The sequence below is a fragment of the Orcinus orca genome, chromosome 1, assembly GCF_937001465.1.
Source record: "Orcinus orca chromosome 1, mOrcOrc1.1, whole genome shotgun sequence".
In the NCBI taxonomy this organism is placed as follows: domain Eukaryota; kingdom Metazoa; phylum Chordata; class Mammalia; order Artiodactyla; family Delphinidae; genus Orcinus; species Orcinus orca.
This window is the reverse complement of record NC_064559.1, coordinates 210,582,235-210,606,616: the sequence shown is the minus strand read 5'-3', so window position 1 is coordinate 210,606,616 and position 24,382 is coordinate 210,582,235. Positions and strand designations below refer to the sequence as shown.

At 61.8% G+C, this 24,382-nt stretch overlaps 1 protein-coding gene across 2 annotated transcripts in view; it reads right to left on the bottom strand.

Moving 5' to 3' along the window:
* The window catches only part of MEGF6 (multiple EGF like domains 6), a 99,010-nt gene extending 85,493 nt beyond the window's left edge, over positions 1-13,517 (bottom strand). Inside the window, exons 1-3 of one of the 2 annotated variants that reach the window (XM_049706091.1) lie at positions 13,127-13,517; positions 7,668-7,802; positions 2,166-2,275 (exon numbers count right to left, since the gene is read on the bottom strand). In XM_049706091.1, coding sequence (XP_049562048.1) covers positions 2,166-2,275; positions 7,668-7,802; positions 13,127-13,242 — 361 coding nt within the window. In that variant the 5' untranslated portion in view covers positions 13,243-13,517. The remainder of the gene's footprint in view (positions 1-2,165; positions 2,276-7,667; positions 7,803-13,126) is intronic. The other variant, XM_049706087.1, reaches the window with a different exon arrangement.
* Between the last annotated feature and the right edge of the window lie 10,865 nt (positions 13,518-24,382).

The following is a 24,382-nucleotide window of genomic DNA, read 5'->3' as shown; positions in this document are numbered from 1 at the left end:
CCAGACACTTGGGGGACAAGTGAGTGCCCCGAGAGCCCAGATCACAGGGCTTCCTAGATTGTTAAAAAAAAACAGATAAAAGCCAGATACATAAATAAGTAAATCCTGCCCTAAAAATGAGTTTTTAAAAACAACCAACCAAGTTCAGGATACACGTGGGGACCCTGTCCTGTGTCTCCTGGCCCCCCAGGGCCTGACTCAGCAGCCGAGATACCCCCATTTCCCCACCGCCCCAGCCCTGCCCCCAGCCAGCTGCAAGGCCCAGGCTGCCCTGGGAGGGTCCCGGCCAAGAGCCCTCCCCACGGCTGAGAAACCCCAAAGGTCAGTCCTGGGCTGGTTCAGGTCCCACCCGCCGAGCGGCGTGGCTGCATCCCCCCTCCTGCCGGCCGGCCAGTCCAGGGCAGAGCCAACTCGACCATTGTGGCCAGGGGCACAGGCAGAACCACAGGACAGGCCCACCAGGCTAGGGGTGAGACTGTCGTGACCCCTGGCACTACGGACCTGACCCAATGCTTGCCTCCGTTCCTGAAAAGCCAGCACTTGGACCGTCTCCGCAGTGGGCCTCCTGGGGTCCGCACGGCTCTTGGCCCTCCCGCTCCCCTCACCCAACCTGTGATGGTCACTCCAAGACACAGGTGACCCCAAGGGTCACCAAACCCCAGTTCAGGGGTGCGCAGCGGATGATAATTGTGGGAAAACTGCCAGGCGAACCTGGACCTGGACCTGCCCCTCCCCCTGCCCAGGAAGCCAAGCCCAGAGGGTCCCCACCCCAGGCCAGACACGCGCAGGTGCACCCACGCCCCTCCCTGGGCGCGAGAGGCCACACTCTCCCTCACAAACCCGGGGGGATGCAGGCCTAGACCCCACCTCCTCTCCTCCACAGGTCATCGCTGTAGAGATGAGAGCCACAGAGAGAAAGGCCGCTGTCAGAGCTGGACACTCCCACCCGGGGGCTGCTGGCCGGCGTCCACCCGGTCCCCCGCCTCCCTTCCTGGGGAGAATTACTCATTTCCTCTCCTGGACAAACATGGCCACACCTTTTACTTTCCCCCCTTTCCCGCTGGAGCTCACAAAGGGCATCTGTGGCCTCCGTCTATGGGCCCCCGGGGGCTGGAGAACAGGCGGGGACGTGACCCCTGAAGTCCGGTTCCCACCCCAGGCACAGAACGGCCCACCCGTGGTTAACCCGCTCCATGGGGAACCATGACCCGCCACCCCTCACAGTGCAGCCCGGTCTCACCCTGTCCAGATGCCGGTTCAGGGGAGGGCTGACCCCTGGGTGGGCAGACCTCTCCAGAGGAGGGACACAGCCTCTTCGCACCCAGTCAGCCTCCCCTGCTGGCCCACCTGTGCCCACACCCGCAGGCCGGGAGCCCTTCCCAACACCCTACAGCTGGACTCCAAGCCATGCCCATTCCTTTGACGAAGCAGAGGCTTCACAGCCAGCCGCTAAGATCAGAACCCGATTCCAGCCCCTCTCGGTCCCCGTCCCCGAGTCTGCAGCAGAGGCTGCCCATGGTCATGTGCGGATGCTCAGGGGCTACCCCCCCCTCCCCGCATCTGTCAGGACCTCCCTCTTTGAAGGAGGCAGCGGACGAGGAGGCTGAGGCCCAGGACGCTGGTGAGGGGGAAGGACGGACCCGCAGCACGGGGCGGGGCGTGGGCAGGAGGGGCAGGCGGGGCGTGGGCAGGCGGGGCGTGGGCAGGAGGGGCAGGCGGGACAGGCGGGGTGTGGGCAGGCGGGGCGTGGGGAGGCGGGACGGGCGGGGCGTGGGCAGGCGGGACAGGGGCTCACGCTCCATAACGCCGACGCCACACCGAGCTCAGGGGCGTCTGAGCCCACTGGCGCCAACCCACAGCCCCGGAGCTACCCTCGGACCCCTCCCCGGTGCCGGGCGCTTGGGCACCAGCAGACGGCCCCCCACCCTCCAGCTCGGCGCCCCCGCCAGCCTCTCCTTCCGCGGCTCCGGCCAGCGTCGGGGCTGGAGGACTCACTGGGCCTTCTCCTTCGTTATGTCACTCAAGCAGCCTCTGGCGAGCAGAGTGGCCGAGAGAGAGGCCCTGAGGTCTCCCACACCGCCCAGGAGCTACATCCCGTTAGACTGGACGGGAGGCTGCGGCATCTGCGGCAGGAGGGGGGCGGGGCGGGGCTGCCGGGCACTCACAGGAGAGGCAGCCCTGGTCTCCGGGCTGCTGGTTCCACCCCGGGCAGCACCGCAACACGGTCTGGGCCTCCGTGGCGTACACCTGCCTGTAGCCCGTGTAGTAGACAGTTCTAGGAGAGAAGGGAAAAGGGGGGCGTTACCGTCGAGGGAACGGGCTCGAGGCACTTCTGCCCGATGCGTTCGGCTCTCACTGCACCCAGTCCCCCAGACCGATTCTCCCACTGTCCCCATTTCACAGCCGAGCAGGTTAAGGTACGGAGGTGGGCGGAAGGTCTGCATCCCGCGGCCGCACCAGGTGAACGAGGGGCCACTGGGGGCAGCGGGGGGTGGGTGGGGGGGTGGACAGCCGTCCTGGAACCAGCAACAGGGCGACACGCCGCCCCTTCCCTCTCCACCCCCAGGGTGGTCCCGGCTCTGAGCCAGCCTCAGAACAGGCATCGTGCCCCACACGTGGCTCTCATCGCCAAGCCAGTCTGCGAGGGTCTGGGGGTCAGACTCAGTGTCCAACCTGGGAGCGAGAGTGGCTCCTGGAATGAGCCCCGTGGGCCAAGGTGCCCAGTGCTGGGCGGGCCGCACCCCAGGCTCTCGGCCCACCCGTGCACCAAGGAGGCAGGTGGCGGGCCTGTCCTGGGGCATCCCCGAGGAGGGATCCCTTCCCCCACCAAGGGCTGCCCGAGGGAGACAGGCTGATGGGGGTGAAGCAACGGTGGGCAGCAGCAGGAGGATCCGAGCGTGTGAGCACACAGCCCTGAGGTCAGAAGGGAGCAGGCAGGAGGGCTTCCTGGAGGAGGGTGGCCCGGGTCCAAGGCTGGTTCCTGCTCTGATGGGAGAGGTACGGCCTCACAAAGGCTGAGCAGAGGGAGGCAGAGCCCCACCCAGGAGCTGGAAGCAGGCAGCTGATCCAGCCAGCCTGGGGCCTGGCATGGGGAGTGGCCGCAGGAAGGTGGTGCCCATGCACCAGAGAGAGACCGGCCTCACCACCCAGAGGGGTAAGGGCCTCCTGTCTATCCCCTCCCCAAATCCAGATTGCCCCTGTAAGCCCAGCCATTCAGGGCCACCTCTGCCAGTGCAGCCCCGGCCTCCGCCCTGCTTCTCCTGGCATTGCCCAGCCCCGGACTCGCCTGCAACCATGAACCTGGAGCAGAAGCCAGGGTGGGGGGTAGGGGGTGCCCTGCTCCTACTCAGCCCCCCACCCACCTCCCTCCAGCTGCACCCAAACACCAGGGCTCCTGGATCCCTTCTGGAAACCTCTGCTTCTGCTTCTTCGGAGAGTGGGTTAAGCAACGCAAGGATCTGCCTGACACCCCTGCCAACCTCCCAGGGAAGCCACCCTGGCTGCCCCTCCTGACACCCCAGCCCAGACAACCTCCACCTCCATCTGGTGATGGTCATGAAGATGGACGGCTAACTGTCCCGCCTGCCCCGACCCCAAGCGGAGTCCCCCAAATCCACGCCCACCCGGAACCTGTGAAGGTGGACTTATTTGGAAATAGGGTCTTGCAGATGTCCTCAAGACGAGGCCATCGTACCGGCTTAGGGTGGGCCCTAGTCCAATGGCCGGTGTCCTCATAAGTAGAGGGAACTGTGGACACAGACAGAGGGAGAAGGCCAGGCGACCACAGAGGCAGAGACTGGGGTGATGCCGCCACCAGTCCAGGAGTGCCAAGGATGGTCAGTCATCACAGGAGCGGGGAGAGGCCTGGAACAGACCCTCCGACCAAGCCTCCAGAAGGGACCACCCTTGCCCACACCTTGACCTCAGACTTCTAACCTTCAGACTGTGAGAGAGTAAATCCCTGTTGTTTTTAGCCCTCAGTTTGTCATAATTTGTTACAGCAGCAACAGGAAACTCATACAGGACCCAGGGCTCAGCACAGGCCCTGGGGTCCATGGCTGTGAGGTCCCTGTGTCTACAGTGACAAGCCTGGTCAAGGGGATGTTGGGGGAAGAGGGAGGGAGGGATAGGGACAGAGAGCGGAGGAACGGGAGGAGGGGAGGGGACAACCCAGGGCCCACCCTCCAGGCACAGCACCCCTGCGCCCACTGCCATCTGTAGGACTGGCGACCTGGAGCTTGGCCAACGGCAGTTGGGTCGAGGGCCCTGGAGGCCCCAGGAGCAGCGGGAGGGGCTGGGCTGCCGTCTCCAGGTCATGGACACCTGGAGACATGGGCACCCCTGCCCCCAGCTTGCTCTTCCCGGCCCTCGGGAGCAGCATGAAGCCCGTGGCGGCTGGGGGACCTGGACCCCACCAAACCACCAGGGCGCTTCCCGGAAGTGTGAACGTGCGCACGTCACTGCGTACGGGCAGCTCGGGGGACTGTGCACAACACCACTCTGGCAGGACATGAAACCAGTTGCCTGGAGAGAGACCGACCACAGTGGTGGACAATGTCTGGCAGGGCGGATGGTGTCTGGGCCCTTCCGTCGTAAATATTTCCCCTTTCCCTGGGCTACGTGCTGTTCCTCTCCGTCACCGGGAAGACGGGCCAGCTGGGCCCATCTGCCGCCCTCCCCAGCATCCCCTAAAGTTAGTGACCCTTGGAGACAGCGGGTCAGCCTGCAGCCCCCACTGGGCCTGAGAGCCAGCCCTTGCCCCCTGCAGCTCATATGGGACACCTCCCATGGGAGAGTCACAGGGGCTCCGGCCACGGCCAGGAGCTGGTTCCTGCAGGGCCAGGTGGACAGGGGGGCGTGGCTACAAGGCTGGTGTCCACTCCACCTTATGCAGCCTCCGCAAAGCCCAGGCCCCAGCACAGCGGGATTGGGGGGAGGGGCCTGGTGGGAGCCCACACGTGGGCTCCGTGCTCCGAGCATCCTCTCCCTCCCCACCCCGCTTCCTTCCTGCCCCCCCAGGGGGCGCATGGCCCAAGCTCCCCCACCCTGGGGCAGATGTACTGGCGGGTTTGTTGGGGAGACGCCCGCTATGGGGAGGGGGGCAGCAAGCCCCCTGACGTCCTCATCCAGTCTGTCAGGTATCACCTCGCCTGCTCTGGGCCAGGAGAGAGCCCCGTGTCACCCCACATGGCCCTGCCAGGGCCACGCAGCAGGCCCACCAGCCCAGAAATTGGAAGTGGGAGTCACTGCAGCTGCCACGTAGCAGCCACATGTGTGGCCTGGCCCGTGGCTGGTTACATAACCCTCCCCCAGCTGCAATCCAGGCCTGATGCGCCCGCTCCGCGGTCGGGGAACAGAGGCTCGACAGAGTCTGACCCCAGAGCGAGGTTTGGCCCACGTGAGCCCTCATTTGCTGGCCGCCCCCCGGGAGCTCCAGAGAGGAGGGGCCTCCTGTCTGTCCAGGGGAGGGAGGGTAACCCTGAGCTGGTACAAGTTGGGGTGCAGTCAAATCGTGGGGTACAGAGCGTGCTGCCTCTAAATGCAGCTCCTCAGACGGCAGGGCCCTCAGAGGTTGCACCCACACTGGCTGGGTGTGGGGGAGAGGAGGGGCCGGCCTCCCGCCCTTGCTGCTGAGATGCAGCCTGGCCCCTCCCCCATCCACGCCCGGCTGCGGGCATGGGCCCAGGGGAGGTGCCGGCAGAAGCAGGAGGATGGCTCGGCACCAGCGTGTTTCCCAGAGCACGTGGGATGCTGGGCCTCTGCGGACACGCTCCTGATAGGCGAGGAGAAGTGACACAGACCAAGGAGGGCTGGACGCTGGTCTGGCCGCGGAGGAGGGAGGGCTGGGGCTCGGGGCGGGCTTCACGGGGAAGCCGGAGCCTCTGTGGGTTACTGAAGGACGGAGAGGAGCGGGCCAGCGACGGAGCCCACAGCCTCGACGGCCACTGGAGGGCCACAGCTGCGCGAGGCATTTTGGAAACCTTGCACAGCTGGAACGGCGGGCGCGGCCACAGGCGTCGTGGGGGCACACAACACGCTGACAAGGCCGGGACCCCCACAAACACTGGCCACTGACGCCAGGAAACGCTGCAGGACGCTGACCGCCATGAGCACCGGGGCGGGGAGGCAACCTCGCTCACCTGGAGCGAGAACGGCCCAGCAGGGGAAGGTGGAGCCCGGCTCCAGCCCGGAGCCAGGCGCACGGGACGGTGGCCACCACGGAGCCAGGGGCCCGCACTGCTCCCGCGGAACTGCGGCGGCCCTGCTGGGTTTTGGGAGGGAGGGTCCCTGACACCCGAACTGGGCAGTGCAAGGACAGGACCCCAGAGGCCCTCCCGAGCCTTCCCAGGAAACTGCGACCCAGAACACACACCCCTGCCCCAGGCTGCACACGGCCTCCCCAGCGCCTGGACTCCCCGCCAGGAAGCTGAGGCACCAGCCACCTTGGAAACGCTGTCCCCCGCCCTGCCCAGGCCAGCCTGGAGAAACGGTCTGACAGCCAGTGACAGAGGCCTCCGCAGCACGGCCACTCACTCCACTCTCCAGCCCAGGGACCACAGGGCTTCTGGTTGCTTCCAAAAGAGCGCCCTTTCACAAGTTGGGGGGCGGGGCGCGGGAGGGGGGGTGGCAGCTGACATGACCTGATACCCGTTTAGCAAATCCACCTACATCCACGCGAGTGTGGAAGCTGGGAAGGACAGACTGCAAGTGCACGTCTCTGGGAAACGATGGTGGTAATTTCTCCTTCTTGTCGGCCGTGGCCCAGCCTCGGCCCTCCTGACCCTGGGGCGGGACCTTCGTGGTGGAAGGGCCATCCTTGCCTCCACCTGCCCCATCCTTCTAGCCCACCTCTCACAACCCAAACTCTCCAGACACCGCCAAGGTCGCCAGCAGGGAGACGAATCGCCACCAGCTGGGAACCACGCTGAGACGTAACTGCCCCGTCTCTCCGTTCTGCACGTGTACAAATCATACAGCAAACGTTTAAAACTAAGGCCGCCCCACCCCGCTCCCGGGGGGGAGGCCCAGCAGGTTCACGTCCCGAAGACCTAGCTGAGAGGCTGGACAGCACACTCCCGTCGGAGGACTCAGTCCTCCTCCCCAACGACGGAATCCCCTCGTCACCCCACACCACCCAGCTCTGCAACCAGGCAGACGCCAGAACCCGGGTCTATAGAAAGAAGAGAGATAGGCAAAGACACTCCTCCGTTTGATCGTGAAATAAAGTCTCGAGCAATAAAGGCTTCACACGGGCTTGGGGTCAGAGAGCAGCTGCAGCCTCCAGCCAGGACCTCGGCAGGCTGGGCGCCCACTTTTCACCCTCTTGCGTGGTCAGTACCTCTCCCTGCAGGGTCGCCTCCTGTCCCGTAGAGTCTCCCCCTTCCCCTCCGAGGGCCCCTCCCCACGGGGTCCTCCCCCACCCACCAGGGCCCCAGGTGGCCGCCGAGCAGGCGCTTACAGTCTGGGAAGAGCCCCCACGGCGGCCACACCCCAAGGGTGGTGTCAGAGGCCTTGACCTCAGATGTGGAGCCTCAGTGACGGGGCGGGGGCGGTGCCTGTGCCCTGAGACCCGGACGGCCCGGCCACCCCTTTGCCTGAGTGGTCCATGCTGCTCTTCGTGTGAGCAGCCCCCACCCCCCAGGGGACCCGGGGAGCCCTGCACGCACCTGCGTTTGTGGCCGACACACCAGTCCCGCCGCCCGCAGCCCGGCCTCCACACGGGCACCATGCGGCTGAAGGCCTGCACGCAGGGCTGGCGACGGCCCACCAGGGTCAGCTCCCGCTCCGCACACACGTTGGGCCTGGGACACAGACAGACGGTCAGCACTCTTGTCACCAACACCAACCCCCCTGCATGCTCACCCTCGGGTACCCAGCCGTCCAGACCCGAGGCCGGGCCCCGTGGCAGGGCACCCAGCACGGTGCCCACCCCAGGCCTGCACAGGCCTGGCCTTGAGGGAGCGGATGCTCAGGGGAGCAAGGAGGGGCTCACAGGGCCGCGTCTGACCCTCCCCCTCACATGGGCCACGCCGCCCGGAGCATCCCTCCAACCCTGCCAAGACCCCAAAGCGTAGAGGCCACTGCCCCGCAAACAGGGGACGTGGAGGTCCTGGGAACAGTGGCGACTTGACCCTGAGTCCATCTGACTCTGACCCTGGCGTTCTCTAGCCCCGACTCTCCCTGCTTCCGAGACGCCCCAAGCTGGGGCACAAGCATGAGACACACAAGCCAGGGGACGTCCCTGAGCCTCGGGTGCGCCCTGGCAGGTGAGGGCTCGCGGCACTGGCCTCGCAGGTTGTCGTGAGGGTTCACCGAGCCGGCACAGAGAAGGCTCCTGTCGGCCAGGGCAGGCGGCCTCGTAGGTGCCTCCAGGAGAGGCAGGCCCAGGAGGAATTGCCATTTGCAAACCGAGATCAGGCCCCAGTGAACTGCTGCAGGTGCAGCATCATGTCTGCTCCCAACTCTCACCCCCACCCTGCCCAGCACGCAGACATCAAGTCTCCGCTCTCCTCCCGCGGGGGCAGGGAGGAGAGGATGAAGGGAAGGGAGAGCTTAGGCCCGATGGCCTCTGAGCCTCCAGGCTGCAGGGCCTGGCCTGGACCCTGAAGTAGCCCCCCGAGCCGTGGGTGGCCTGTGAGGATGGAGGCGACACGTTCCGAGGACAGTTACAAACACAGGCGCTGGAGCCAACAACCCAGGCCTGGGGCCCGCTGTGCAGCCTGAGAAAGGTTACTGACCCTCTCTGCACCTCGGCCTCAGCACCTATGAAGGGGGCAGCAGGTGCCTCGAGGGCTCCTGACACAAGAGCACACGTGTCTGGAATCTGGCACGTCCCTGGCGTGTCTCTGGGTCACGAGGCCCCACATCCCCTGGGATGTCACCACCATTCCCGTACACACGCCGACCCAGCTCAGCACGCAGCATGCCTTGTCAGGGCCTTGGGGAGGGCACGCCATGGCTCACAGGGGTCCATCATCTCAGGGGGGCTGCGGGGGGAGCAGGTCTGGCCACTCGGTCAGCAGGAGAACCGCCCTGCACGGAGCTTGGGAAGTTGGCGCCTGGCAGAAAACCCCAGAGTAGGGGCTGGTGCTCTCCTCTGAAGGGCCCCCTCCTTCCTGGACCCCTCAGACCTCAGCCACGAGGGCCGCCGCTAACCAGCGAGATGACCACGGCGAGGCCACACAGCAGCCTTTCCGGCACGCGTGCTCTGGTCACTCTCCCGTCCGCTGCCCGCCCTGTCCCCGCCCCCCCAAGGCACCTGTGTGACTCTGGTCCCCCAGGCCTGCAGGGCCACCTGGCTTCCAGGATGGCAGGTTTTCCCTCTGGTCACACCTCGCTCTCCACATCCCTGAAAACGGTTAAAGGGAGGAGGGGCTAGCGCTGGAATGATTTTCTCCTCTGGGAAGCTTCCGGCACCTCAGAAGCACAAGCGTAGCTGGCTTTTCCATTTGGAAGGAGGGAGGAAGTGGGATGGGGGAGGGAGAGCCGAGGAGGAAACAAAGAGGCCAGTGGGACGAGGGCACAGGAAAGACCCCTGAGGTGGAGCAGAAGTCCCTGCTCGGGCCCCTCTGCTCCTGAAGTCGGACCCAGGTGCCCATCTGCGGGGAGGGAAGGCAATTTCCCAGCTACAAAGTGAACACAGCTTGGGCGGAGGGGGTACTCATCCCAGCTGTCGGGCCATCTACTCCCCGGGGCAGAGCAGGGCTCCTGGAGGCTGGTGGCCTTCGCCTGGAGCTGGAGGTGAGGGTGGGCACGAGATGCGTCCCTCCAGGGTGGGCAGTTCCTGGGCCCACAAGGCACCAGGGTGAGGGTGGGGAACACCGGGGCAGGGAAGCGGGGCAGCTGGCCTTGCGCAGCTGGGGAGGCCTGGCTGCACACACCCCCTGGTCCAGGAAGGGGGCTGCGCCGCTGAGCAGCGTCTCCGTCACGTCTGCTTTTACAGGCTCCGGGGTCCTAGGGATGCCGTGACCCAGGCAGATCACTCCTGGACACCCGGATCTCCCCACCAGACAAGTGGACAATTGATCACAGCGCCAAGCACGTGCCCAGCAGCAAACGCAGGGCCTGGCGTGAGGCAGCTGGCCATAGATGTACTCCTTCCCTGCCCTTTCCCTCCGTCCATCACAGCCTCAGCCCCAGGAGAGATGGGGAAGCAGGACCCAGATACTGGGAGTTGCCCACAGGCCACTGAAAGTACAGTTCAGCTTTCAAACTCCCTGACCGGTGAGCAGGGGCCTTTGAATGGCCAGAGGAAACCTCAGCCTCAGCGAATGGGGGCCGTTCCACCCTCAGGGCCAGTGGGTCCAAGAGTTACTTGCAAGCAGGAACTTGAGCTTGGAGGGCCTGTCCCGCTCTGGATGGGAGGGGCCCATGTAACGAACTGATTGCAAAGCACTGGCCATTTTCCTAGCACAGCTGCCCAGAGGACTCCAACCCAGGGGGAAGCAGTGCTGTGAGCTGATGTCTCCTCCGAGCTCTGCAGACTCACTCAGGTTGGTCAGAGCTCCCTGTGCCCAGGCGCTGCTCCCACAGCCCTGCGTCGACCAGCCCCACACACAGTCAGCAGTCAGCCCAGGCCCCAGGGAGAAAGGCCAGCTCCCTTCCACGGCCGCAGAGATTCATTTCAGAGACGTACATAAAGAAATAAATAAGTAAGCGTTGGCTGGTTTGGAATCTGGACACGTGGGCCAGCAGGAGCCAAAGGACCAGCCACGTCACTCCTGCGTCCCAGCTGTCGGGACCCCAGAGCTCCTGGGGCTGCCAGGCAGGGGAAGCCCCCGTAGAGCACCCTCCTCCTCTGCCTCCGCACAGGCCCACCATGGAGGTTTTAAGCCGGCCAGAGAGGGTGGGGCTGCCCGCGAAGGGAAGGGCGGCACAGGCGACGGGACCTTCGAGGAAAAGGACTTTCTGGGACCCTCACTGCTCTCCGGGCCCCCTCCCCTGTCCCTCTGGGGTGCGGGGAGCAAAGAGGCAACTCTGGCACTTCCAGGAGTCCGCTGGCGCCCGCCTCCCTTCTGCACAGAACAAGCTGCGGAATGGGCCCGTTCACAAGGTTTCTCGGGGCTCTAGCAGCTAGAGCTAGCAGCCCCCCACTTGTTCAGCCAGCCAGCAGTGCCCACTGCGGCCCCACCACAGGTCCTGGCAGGTGCTTACAGACAGGAATGGGAAGGTGTGCTCGCAGGCGGCACGGAACTCAACACAAGGAGGGCATCAGAGAGTGGAGGGACGACGCCCCAGGATGCGAAATAGGGGCACAGGCCCCCAGAGGGCAGGTGGGAGGCGCCCCAGGAGGAGGGACAGGAGCCTTGAAGGATCTGAAGAGCAGGGGGGAGGAGGGGGGAGAAGGGGGGAGGAGGGGAGGGGGAGAGGAGGAGGGGAGGGGGAGGAGGCTTTGGAGAAAGCAAGCAGCAGGAAGGCTGACCTCTCCTGCAATCCTCCAGCGGCTGGTGGAAAGCCCTCCCCAGGCTGGCTAGTGGCCTCCCAGAGCCCTGGGTGAGTGGGCAGACCCCAGGGAACAGGCTCAGTACCGGGGGCCCGGAAGGGCGATCAGTGGTCCCCACAAGCGCACTGGGGCAGAAGCCCCTCTTAGAGCAGAGCCCCCCATCCCCAACGTCCTCACCGGCTGAGCAGCTGTCCACCCTGACCAGCACCCTGGGATTCCCGGGAGCCTGGGCCTCTGGACAGCCCCAGCCAACCGTGTGAAGAGCAGTCAGGCTGAGCGGCCAAATGCCCCGTGATAATCCCTTCTGAGGCCACAGCTTCCCTTGGACAAACTAAACTCACTGGGATCACAGCAAAGAGCAATGCTGGGCAGAAGTCACACGGAGAGGCGGGACTCGGGGCCCTAGACCACGCTCCTCTGAAAAGGCCACGAGGAACTCTTCCTTCTTGGAGTAAAGCAAGACCCAGGGCCCAGGGGGCGTGGACTTGTCCCTTCTGCAGCTCTGTCTGGAAGCCCGTCCTTTCCTCCTGTATGGCCAGGTGCACGGGGCCCTTGGGGCAAGCCCTGCACAGGAAGCCCCAACCTCAGCCTGGGCCCCTCGCTGCCCCTCTGCAGCCCCTCAGCTGCCTTTCCAAGCTCTGCGGGCCCCCGGCCCAGCGCCCTGAGGGAGCGCGGGGATGGGGGCTGCCAGCAAGCTCTCCCCCACCCCTCCTCCTCCAGACCGGCTCACTTCGCACCAGTTTTCCTTTGAGGCCAACACAAGGATCGATTTGCTGTTTGAAAGAGACCGCTAAACAGCCCACTGGGGAATCATCTTTCAAAATTAAATTCATCTTGGCTGGCTCCCTGACCCTCTCTTCCTGCCCGTTCTGGTACTGAATGCCTTCTGTCTCCCAGGCCCAAAGCCCACGTGTTTAACACATAAACCAAGCCCAAGCAGCCCCCTGTCGGGCACAGCCCCCAGGCCCCAGGAGGCAGGCTTTGGAAGGAAGTGGGCACAGGCTGCTTCCTCTTGGCCTTCTCCAAGCTCCCTGGCCGGACCCTGTCCAGGTTCCCTCACCTCGGCAGGATGCAGGTTCCACCCAGCCTGCAAACCCATGATGCAGCGTTAAGACAGAGGAGGGGGCTTCCCTGGTGGCACAGTGGTTGAGAATCCGCCTGCCAATGCAGGGGACACGGGTTTGATCCCTGGTCTGGGAAGATACCACATATGCCACAGAGCAACTAAGCCCATGTGCCACAACTACTGAGCCTGTGCTCTAGAGCCTGTGAGCCACAACTACTGAGCCTGCATGCTGCAACTACTGAAGCCCGCGCGGCTAGAGCCCGTGCTCCGCAACAAGAGAAGCCACCGCGATGAGAAGCCCGAGCACCGCAACGAAGAGTAGCCCCCGCTCGCTGCACTACAGAAAGCCCGTGCGCAGCAACGAAGGCCCAACGCAGCCAAAAATAAATTAATAAAATTAAATTAAATTTAAAAAGACAGAGGAGGAAGGGGAAGGCGAGAGGCCGGGTGGTCCTGCCACGGAAGCGCCCCCAGACCCAGCCCCTTGTCTCTTAACCTCCCCCTCCCCCGTTAAGGCAATGAGCCCCGTGTTCTCAGGGCCCCGGGGAACAAGCCGCCCAGGGCTCCGGGGCTCCGGACGTCCCGCCAGCCCTCCCGCTCCCGTCCCCGCTCCTCACATGCCGGGCTGCAGGCGGAAGAGGGCGCTGGCGCCCGCTGACACGGCGAGGAACAGCAGCACCAGGGCCAGGGCCACTGCGCGCCCCGCCGCCCCCGCCTCCGGAAGGAAAGGCATCGTGCCCGCCGCGCCGCGCCGCTCCCTCCTCCGGTCCCCGGCTCACAGGCGGCCCAGGCAGGCGCTCGGAGCCGCCGTCTCCACGTGCGCCATGGCCCGGGGGGCGCACGGGGCGCAGCCACAGGTGCCGCTCCGGGTCCCGCCGAGCGTGAGGTCGCCTCAGGTGGCGAGGGTCCGGCTTCCTGCCCGCGCTCGAGGGCAGCTCAGAGTGCTGTGCGCCTGGGTGAGCCCCGGCAGACACCCGCCCCGGCGCGGAAAGCCCAGTGTGCGCCGAGCCCCGCGCGGGAGAGGCCGGCCCGCCTTCACCACGCCCCCTGCCCCGACCCCGGCCCCGACTCCGCCCACCCCGACCTCGCCCCGCCCCCGGCTCGCCCCCAGGCCCGGACCCCGGCCCACAGCCCGTCCCCGCGCAGATGCTCCACTCCCGGCCCTGCCCGCCCCGGCTCCCAGCCCCGCCCACAGCCCCGCCCACACCCCCGCTTGGGTTCTCAGCCCCGGCGCCCCACCCACCCACCCACGGTTGCCCGTTCGCGCTCCCGGCTCCTCTCCGGCTCAAAGTCCCAGGTCCCGTGCGACACGAGTGACCAAGGGGCGGGGCACCAGAGATCCCGCCCCTCACCCCCTGCTAAGGCAGTCCTTCGTGACACCGGACCCCACACCCCCGTCATCCTACGGGGGGGGGGGGCGGGGGTCTCTGTCAGGCCAGCCCTGCTGCCACCCTGCTGTACAAATGGGGAAACTGAGGTCCGGGTGGAAGCAGCGCCCCTAGTCGCCCCTTGTAAACTGCAGATCCGGGAATTGAACAAGGCGGGCTGGCTCTGCAGACCTTGACTCAATCTGTCAATCTAAGAAAACCGCTGGATAAGAAAACCGCTGGATCACGCGCGGAGAGCAGACGGAGGTCCGCAAGTCCGACGGCCCCTCGGCGGTGTCCCAGTCAACACATCCAGATGTTTGGTTTTTCACGTTCTGGAGACTGGACGCCCAGGGTCAAGACGCTGACTGCCCTGCAGACGCTGCCTCCTGGTGTGTGCTCGCCTGGTGGGCGTGGGAGATGGGACAGAGACCGCAGCACTGGTGTCTCTTACTCTTCTCCTAAGGCACCAGACCTATAGGATCAGGGCCCCACCCTTATGACCTCACGTAACCTTAGCCACCTCCTTAAAGGCCCATCTCCAAATACAGTCACACTGGGGGTACGGGCATCAACGTATGAATTTCGTGGGGGACACAATTCTGTCCACAGCAGGGTGAATTCACCATCTTCTGAAACCCCAAACACAGGTTGACTCCCCTGCTCAGTGATGCCCCGACACGATCCGGTGTGCCAACCTCTCAATCTCACCCCTCAGCCCCACACTGGGCTCCCCAGAGCAGGGCTGGCCCATGCTCCTCCTGGTCTCCCAAGGGCCTGCCCTAAGAGAGCCCAAGAGTGCCTGTGTGAGTGCGGGGCCCTGCCCTGGGGTGCAAGTCCCCGCCAACCCCGAGAGTTTCCCAGAGGTCCACCCGCTGCCCATCTTTAAAGACCCGACCCGTTCCCCTCCAGAGCTGCGCTTGGCACGAAACGGGTGTTGGGTACACGTGCACTGGATGAGTGAGTGAGCAGCTTAAAATGTTCACCAGCTTCCCCGGGGACTCCCGCCCGGTCCCCCGACCTGGGCCGAGGGGGCCCCATTCTTTAGGAACATTCTCCTGCTTCTTGGAGAGAAAATGGAAAGGATTCAGATGGGCCCTGTGGGTTAAAATGGAGGCTGCTCGCAGGGGGGAATCAAGGTTTGGTGGGGCCTGAAACGTAAAACGGGGGCCCTCTTGAAAAAGAGTTATGTAAAAAGAAGTTATTTTGCTAACTTGACAAAAATGCATGACCTGTGCGCACATTCCATTCCCCCTCCTTGGCCCTAACTTGGAAGGGCCCCTGAAGCATAAACGTTTTTGGCACCACCATAATCCACCTCTACCCGCCCGGCACCAAGTTCAGCTGTCAGGCGAATGGTCCTAAGGCAAGTGCCAGGTGGGCAGGCAGGTGGGAAGAGGGTGGGCACTTCCTGTGGGACGTCCCTATTCCTAGGACACCTACCACACCCCACACACTCGGGAGGGCTCAGGCTCAGGTGTAGATGCGTGAACCCACAGCACAGAGGTCACCTCCCCAAACAAAGCCCCACCCGCGCAGACTGTCTGGCACCCTTGATGCTCCCCCGGCACCCTCGCCCATCTCCTCCCCACAGCCTGAACCCTGAGGGCATGGGAACGGTCAAGCACCCGACTGTTTAACTTCCAGTGTGTGTTGCTGCCCAGGCCACCAACATGCCATGAGGGGGTGCTTAGATTTTATATTTGAAACAAGTAATCAAACAGTACACATGTGTTTAATACACTTTTTAAATAAATTTATCTATTTTATTTATTTATTAGTTTTGGCTGCGTTGGGTCTTCGTTGCTGCGCGCGAGCTTTTCTCTGGTTGTGGCGAGCGGGGGCTACTCTTCGCTGTGGTGCGCTGGCTTCTCATTACAGCAGCTTCTCTTGTTGCGGAGCGCAGGCTCTAGGTGCGCGGGCTTCAGTAGTTGTGGCACATGGGCTCAGTAGTTGTGGCTTGTGGGCTCAGTAGCTCCGCGGCATGTGGGATCTTCCTGGACCAGAGCTCGAACCCGTGTCCCCTGCACTGCAGGCGGATTCCTAACCACTGCGCCACTGGGAAGCCCATTTAATACACTTTCATAAGTGGATTTAACTCAGACAACTTTTCTAGTAACGCAACTAAGCAGAATGCAGTAAACATCCCCTGAGAATTCTCTCTCTTTGTCCATTTTCATCATAAAGTGACAGTTTGCGGACACTGCAAACATTTTCCTGGTCTGTAGTTTCAGCCTTAAGGTGGTTAATGATGCTTCTTCCAGACAATCTAAGTTCCTAGTTTTGTGTCCTCAAACCTATAGGTGGTCACACTGCTGTTTCCCCTGTTGCCTAGAAATGCTGTAGGCACTTAGCTGGGAAAGATCATGAATACGTTTTTCTTTCTTTACGACATCTGGGCGTGCAAATGTCATTTCATATGGAATTTACCTGGCTGTGTGCTGGAAAGGGAGACTCTGCCTGGTGGGTCGTCCAGTTGTCCCAGGGCCGTTAGCTGGCCAGCCTGCTTCCTCCGATGCAACACAGCATCTTCAGCCCAGACAAGCTGCAAGTAGAATGAGTTTTTGTGGGTTTTTCCACTCCAACCCCAGTGGTTCTACCGTCTGCCCTGCACCACCGGGATGAGACACTCCCGTGATGCTCGCTGGGGATGGGCTGCAGCACCTCCCCATCAGTCCTTTATTTACCTGCAAATTTCTCTGGGAATTCTCACCCATCATTCTTCCCAATGGTCTCTGGAGCCCCTTTATCCAGCACTTTCAAAGTTGTGCTGGACTTTTTAGTGGAATTGCATTAAATGTATTCATTAATTCCAGGAGAACTGGCATCTCCACAGTGATCCAACTCTGAGAAGGGCAAGAAGCATGGCGGGGGGGCAGGGGAGATTTACTCTGACGGTGGAGGAGAGGCACGCAGCCCACACCGTGGGGCACCGCCACGTGTAGGATGGGGATTGAAGCCCACGGATTCCCACAACGAACCCACGGGGCCTCCGTGTGTGAAGGCTTCAGATTCCCTTTGAGCTGGAGTCAGGAAGGATGCTTCTTAGCCCAAATTCCCATCCCCAAGGCCTTTAGCCAAACTGTAGCAAAACCTCCCGACTCTACCCTGGGATTCGCTGGCCTGACTTACAAGATACAGACACAGCTTTGTCTTCCCAATCTGGAGCGTTTGCGGGGACACTCAGGCCTGGAAGACAGCCCTGAAGGTGAGCCTTTTATGAAAAGCATGGTTAAAAGACACTGCTTGGGGACTTCCCTGGTGGTGCCACGGTGAAGACTCCGCGCTCCCAATGCAGGGGGCCTAGGTTCGATCCCTTGTCAGGGAACTAGATCCCACATGCGTGCCACAACTAAGAGTTCATATGCCTCAACTAAGGAGCCCGTGAGCCACAACTAAGGAGCCCTCGAGCCACAACTAAGGAGCCCCTGCTGCAACTAAAGAGCCCACCTGCCGCAACAAAGACCCAGCACAACCAAATAAATAAATATTAAAAAAAAAAAAGACACTGCTTGTTAATGGTTTTGTCTCACTCTCTGCTGGAAATGATAAAAAATAGCCTTTGGACCAAGGAAAATTAACGTGGGGAAGAGGAAGACGCGTGCCACCAGCTTGGCTGTTCCCTTGAGCAGAAAACCGCTCCCTCCCGCTTCCCCAGAGCTGTGGCCCCTCCCATCCGCAGTCCTGCCCAGTCCCAGGGGATTGGAAAACAGGGTCCTGGCCCAGCACAGCCTCTGATGCTCCCTGAGCTAATGTTGTCCCAAGTCCAAGAGAAGAATCCAGCGTCCCATCTGAATTTTTATAGACACTCTCCTTGACAAGAGAGCAAGCAAATTAATTAGCACCAGAGGCACTTCCGGGTCCCAGAGGAGAGGGCCTCGTGCAGGCAGTGTCCACAGGGGTCTCTGCGTCCATGATAGTGGGGGGGGGGGCACCACCGCTTCCCACAAACAGGCCCCACCGGGAGAGGACCGTGAATCCAGCATCATTCCTGGCTGGAGCTGAATGATGGCTAAGCTTGGCATCCAAAACCCTATGCCAAACGCTTCGCCAGCTGGATGGGAAGCTTTCTGGTTCTGGTTCTGGAGTCTGGTTCTACACCTCCTCATTCGTCCCCGAAGAGAAACTGACCTCAAAGAAGCCATCCACGCAAATGTAAATTGGGCCGTGTGACGGGGCCGGAATGGGGTGGGTGGATTCGGAGCAGGTGCCGGGTCGGGACGCCTCTGCTGACTCGCCACGCAGCCCTGGACGAGGCCCAGTGCCTCTCTGTGCCTCCGTCCCGGTGGTGAACCAGGACCAAGCGTCAGCCCCGAAGCTGGCTCCTGCCCGGCCGCTGGCCGAGGGTCAGCAAGTCGACTATTGCTCAGTGAACAGACCGGCCTGGCCTGCCCCTCCTTCATCCCTCCCTCCCTTTACCTGGGGTGGGGGCGGGGCCGTATCAAGAAGGGTGTTACAGACCCCCCGCCAACCCTGAGAGCAGAAACCCGCCCACTCATTCACCAGTGCCAGGTGTTGGGTACAGCAGTATGTGGGACTGAAGTTATCCCCAAAAACAGTGGTCTTTCTAAGTCCTGGCCCCTGGGACCTGAGAATCTGACCAGATTTGGGAAAAGGGTCTCTGTAGATGTAATTAAACTAAGGATGCTGGGATGAAATCGTCCTGGACTTAACCCTCAACCCAATGACAGGTGTCCTCATAAGAGAAGGAGAAGGAGATTTGAGACACAGGGGGACACAGGGGAGGCCACGTGGCCACACGGACACAGGATGAGAGGGATGCACCCACAAGCCAAGGGACGCAGGACACAGCCAGCCACCACGAGAAGCTGAGGGAGGAGCACAGAGCAGAGGGGACCAGCCCTGCCACTCCTCTCAGGCTTCTGGCCTCCGGACTGCGAGACCTCAGGTTTCTGCTGTTTTAACCACCCAGACTGTGGTCATTTCTCACAGCAGTTACAGGGCAAGCCAGCGCCGACCCCAGAGGCCCACAGAGGAGGTGGCCGGGCACTAGGGATGCTGGAGCCCCACCCCCCCGCGCCAGCCCAGCCGTCTCAGCAGCACCAGTCCTCCGGGAAGACAGAGGCTTCTCCGGAAGCCGAGTCTGGGAGATGCGGGACTTTGTTGCTGGACACATTTTCCATGGTGCAGTCCGTGCATTTCTCGGGAACAAGGCAATACGTGTCCCCCTTCCCGTCCTCCCTCCGCTGCCACGTCAACCAGGACCAGGACAGATGCCCCAGTCCTAGGCAATGTCCTTTCCAAGATCTCCTGGTCCCTATCCTACCCTGGTGTCCCCCAGTGACCGCCCTGAACCGGGAAGCACATCCGTGCAGCCAGACCTTCTGTCAGGTCCCACCATCACAGCGCGGCTGCAGCTCCCGCCCCGTGGGGACAGAGCACTCGGGGCACCTGGGCCCAGCGAGGTGGGCCGCAGGGTTGGAGCAGAGCAAGACTGTCCACCTAGCCGAGTGCAGGATGCGATGAAAGTTACCATGGAAAAAACTCAGGCTTTAGAAACTGCAGGAGCACCGTGTCCGTCCTGTCTCCCCACATCCAGCTCGTGTGCCTTAAAGCCAGGAGGTTTGGAAGCCCACCCTCTTCCCCTCAAGGCCACAGCCGCCCCCCAGCCCATCTGCTGGGAGGGTGTTTCTTTGTTGAAGGAGACCCGCCAAAGTCAAAGATCAAGGGCAGTCTCTACACTACACCACATGGCAGCTCTTACACGGGTCCCTGGGGCCAGGACGGCCACCAAGCACTGACCAGCCTCAGGCGCAGCCCTGGACCACCAGGGAAGTCCCTGATGTCCTCACCTTAACCCGGTGACACCTGCAAAGACCCCACCTCCAAATAAGACCACGTGTATGCATGTGGAATGATGGTGGCTGGCTCTGCAGCCTGGCTCCCTCCGGGAGGGAGAGGCCTCGCCCAGAAGGCAGCTGTCTCTGAGAGGTGAGTCTGGCCCACAGAATATTCCCCGGGCTCTGCCTTAACCTCCAACCTGGTGCACCCAGAGCTCCGGCAGCTCTGAGGTCCCACCCGTGCGGTTCCCGTGGGCTGTGCCTGGCCCTGAGGCTCCCCGAGCCCCATTTCCATCAGAGGCAGATGGCAGAGAAGGGACCCATGGATTTGGTAAAACGCTAAGCACAACATCTGGAAGTTTAGATAAAATAAGAATCCACACCTCCCAGCTGAGACTTTGAAGCCTTCCGCCTGCCCCACGGGACGAGAAGATGACCTTCACCTCCTGCTTACAGACACCGCACCCAGCTCCGGGCTCTGGTTTGAAGGCCCCGTGTGGACGATTCTGCCACCTGCCGCTGGGAGTGGGAACAGCCTTTCGAAAGCCCCAAGAAAGAAGCATCGCAAACTCAGGGGGACCCAGGTCAGGGGAAGCCACAGCCAGACCCGGCAGGAGCCCCCATCCTCCCCCAGGACCAAGGCGCGCCTGTGGACAGCGCCGAGTACCATTTGAGCCCCCTCATTGTTCGCACGTGTATACCCCTCTCCCACGGGGAGAAGTGTGTCCCCTCCCGAGGCACACTCAAGTCCTAACCACCATCATTCCACATGCGTGCACGTGGTCTTATTTGGAGGTGGGGTCTTTGCAGGCATCACCGGGTTAAGGTGAGGACATCAGGGACTTCCCTGGTGGTCCAGTGCTGAAGACTCCACGCTCCCAATGCAGGAGGCCTAGGTTCGATCCCAGGGAACTAGATTCCACATGCTTGCCGCAACTAAGAGTTCACATGCCACAACTAAGGAGCCGGTGTGGCACAACTAAGCTGCCTGCCTGCCACAACTAAGACCCAGCGCAACCAAATAAATTAATTAATTTTAAAAAATAAAAGATGAGGACAGCAGGGCGGGCCTGAGTCCAACATGAAGAGGAGAGAGAATCACAGGGAGGAGACAGCCACGTGGAGACAGAGGCGGGGACTGGGGTGACGTGCCCACAAGCTCAGGAATGCCGGCAACCGCCAGAGGCTGGAAAAGGCAGGAGAGTTTCCCCTACAGGTTTCAGGGGGAGTGCGGCCCTGCAGACACCTTGACCTTGGACTTCCGGCCTCCAGACTGTGAGAGGACAAATTTCTGCTGTTGAAGCCTCCCAGTCTGTGGCACTTTGGGACGCAGCCCCAGGAAACGAGCACAGCACCCAGCGCTGTGTGTCAGCGAACAGATGCTCAGTTCTCTGCCCAGTTATCTCTTGAGTTTGTGGACCTGCAGTTTCCCTGCCCCGCCCCCTCCACACCCACTAAAAGCTCAGGCACGCGGGCAGCATCCCTTCCCAGGTGCCAAGACCATCCGGACTCGCTGTGAACAGGCTGATCTGGTGTTTTGAAACCCTGAAGGAATGCAGCCCTGACGTGTTTGATGTTGTTGTTCTGACAAGATATAAAACCGTGCTGAAAACCCTGCTTCTCCCAAGCTGCTGCTCAGAGCTATCTGAGAGGCTGGCTTCTGGGCTACAGTCCTCAGCTTGGCTCAGATAAAACTCTTTTCTATTCCTATATTAGATTTAAAAAAAATTTTTACTGGAGTATAGTTGATTTACAATTTTGTGCTAGTTTCAGGGGTACAGCAAAGTGAATCAGTTATACATCTACACATATCCACTCTTTTTTAGATTCTTTTCCCATATAGGTCATTACAGAGTATTGAGTAGAGTTCCCTGTGCTGTCCAGTAGGTTTTATTAGTTACCTATTTAATATATCGCAGTGTGTATTTGTCAGTCCCGGTCTCCCCATTTGTCCCCCTCCCAGGCTTTCCCCCCTGGTAACTATAAGTTTGTTTTCTAATACACCCGGGACTCTACTTTTGTTTTGTAAGTTCATCTGTACCATTCTTTTTAGATTCCACATATAAGCGGTATCCTATGATACTTGTCTTTCTGTGTCGATCCCTATATTAGATTGTTTACTGAGCATTTTCGTCAACACTCTAGTTGCCTCGAGGGCCAACGGCAGTCATGTCCTCTTGATGACCTTCTCCCGGTCACCAGTCCCCGTTGGATCCACTGCTTCTCTGCCAAACCAGGAACTGGACTCGAGGTCCACCACGCTGACCCCGCTGGGAGACACTCCTGCACGTCCTGTTGCACATGCCAGGAGCAGGCACCAGACCCTGACCGCCTTTCCCGGGGCCGTTGGTCAGAGAGGGACCTTGAGGGGCGAGGACCAAGCTTGTTCACAGGCCCCCGGTTCCCCTCTCGTGATGCGGCCACCGTGGGTAGCATCCTCCAGACACCCGCTGACACCCTGGACGTCGCTTCCCTGTGAACAGCAGTCCTCTGCCTCTGACCTGGGCTCGCGTGTCTTCTGCAGCATCCCTGAAACTGTGGCGGGCTAGCCCGTTAGCTCCCAAGTGGGGCGACATCTGTGACCCCTATAAATACTCCCTTGTAGGATCTTGGCCTCCCCTTTCCCCCTTGCCTCTGACCACAGCTACCCGGCAAACCCCCAGTCTGGACCAGTCTAGCTACTGGTTTCTCCCACTCCCACCAGCTGCCAGGTGGAAGGCTCCACTGTGAACGTGCCTGAGGTCTCCCTGCAGCCCAGTGGGCCCCACACCGGCCCTCATCAGCTTCTTTGCTCATCACTGCTACTCTGAACCAAGCGTCCTCACCCAAATTCCCGGCTCCATCTTCCCAGCCCCCCTGAAGAGAGCGGATGTCCCAGAACCTCTCAGTACCCCCTCCTCCCCCACTGCATCCGCATCCCACACCGACCTGTCCATAACCGTCCTCAGCTCTCTCCATCTGTCCCTGAGCAGATGGTGTCCTCCTGCCCTAAGCGAGCCCCGACCCCTGGGCTCCAGGTTCCAGCCCCTCAGCGTCTGCCAGGAGCCAGGTCCATTCATGGGCCCTCGTCCCGTTTCTCACTCCCATCCTTGACTCCACGGACACCCACGGGGCACCTGGAGCCAGGGCTGCACAGGGCACGAGGTAGTCCTCTTGGCACATGTGAGCTGGTCAGAGGCTTGTGACAGCCTGGGAGCCAGGTTTCATCATCCCCACCCTCCAGATGAGGAAAGAGAAGCAGGAAGGTTAAGTACCGGATTCAGGGCCCTCGGGGGCTGGCCATCCCGCCAAAATGACCAGGCCTCTTCCATCCCCACACCGCTGCCACCTGCCAGCGTCACTGCTGTCCCCTTTGTACCCTCCCCACTCCCAGCCTTCAGCCTCAACCCCTGTGGCCCCCTTGTGCCAGTGGCCCCTTGTGCCAGTGGCCCCCTTCTCATCTCCGCTGAGATGACCCTGATCAAGGTCGCTGTGAAGTTGTGCCGTCACTGCGTCTGAGCATGAGTGAGCACCACGTGGGCTCCCGGCGAATCTGGTGGAGGACGGCTCTCCTCTGTCTGCCCCCAGGAGCCACTGGCACAAGGGCGAGGGTGGGCGCTGGGGCACAGGCTCTGGAATCCAGGGCCCCTGCTCTCTGTAGATGCGTGACCTTCGCAAAGTGACAAGCTCTCTAGGACTGTTTTCTCTTCGGTTGAAGGGGGTAATATGGCGCCTCATGCACGAGCACAGGCAGTATTTGCAATATACCTGGCCCTCAGCAGAGCCTCAGTGAACAGCATGATCACAGTTAGCAACCGACACTGAGGTGGCACGGGCTGTGCAGGGCGCCGTGCACAACCCAGGTCTTAACTCACTGACTCCTCCCGACAGCCATGGGGGAGCAGGAACTATTATCATCCCTACTCAGTAAAAAAAGGAAACTGAGGCAGACATAGCATGAGTGTCCAAGTCCAGTGGACAGAAGTAGGGGAGCCGGGATTCAAGCCCCTGCCGTGAGTCCACACGCCCAGCTGCCGTTGCTGAGCCCCTATAATAAGGGGACTCAGGAGAGGGGTCAGCGGGCACCCCAAGCCCAAATGGCTTAGACTGCCCTTCAGGGGCCCGACTCAGGCCCACCCTGCAGGAACCAGCAGAGCAGACTCAGCCAGGGGCTGTGGCTGCCGGAGAAGGGGGCTCCCTCTCCCCACGGGGCAGGGCCCCAGGCGGGTGTGACCTGGCCCCTGGTCCCCAGGGGGAGGCAGCAGCTGTCCCCGCCCGCCTCAGCAGGCCGGGCGGCTAGAAGCAGGCTGCTGCCTCTTTTTGCATACTCAGCCCTCTTTGAGACCTTAGTCTTTCCAGGAAGCAAAGTACCAAAGCTATTTCGGTATCTGTGGTACTTTCGTCCCTCCTGTTTCTGTGGCTGCTGACGTCCAGGTAGAGGAGCGAGGGGGAGGCTGAGGACCTGCTGTGTGCAGAGCTCAGCACCCTCCCTCGAGGGACGTCCTGGGAAGGAAGGCCAGCCACCCTGCAATTGTTCACAGACCGGGATGGCATCCAAGTCTGCACAAGCCAGGAGGGCTTTGGCTAATCACGGCCGCACCAGCTGGCGGCCTCGGGCACCTGGGCAGAACTCTCCAGACCTGTTTCTGCAACTGCAGCATGTATACAAGAGAGCATTTACAGCCCTGGGCTCTTGTGAAATTCAAAGAATTAAGAAAGGGGTTAT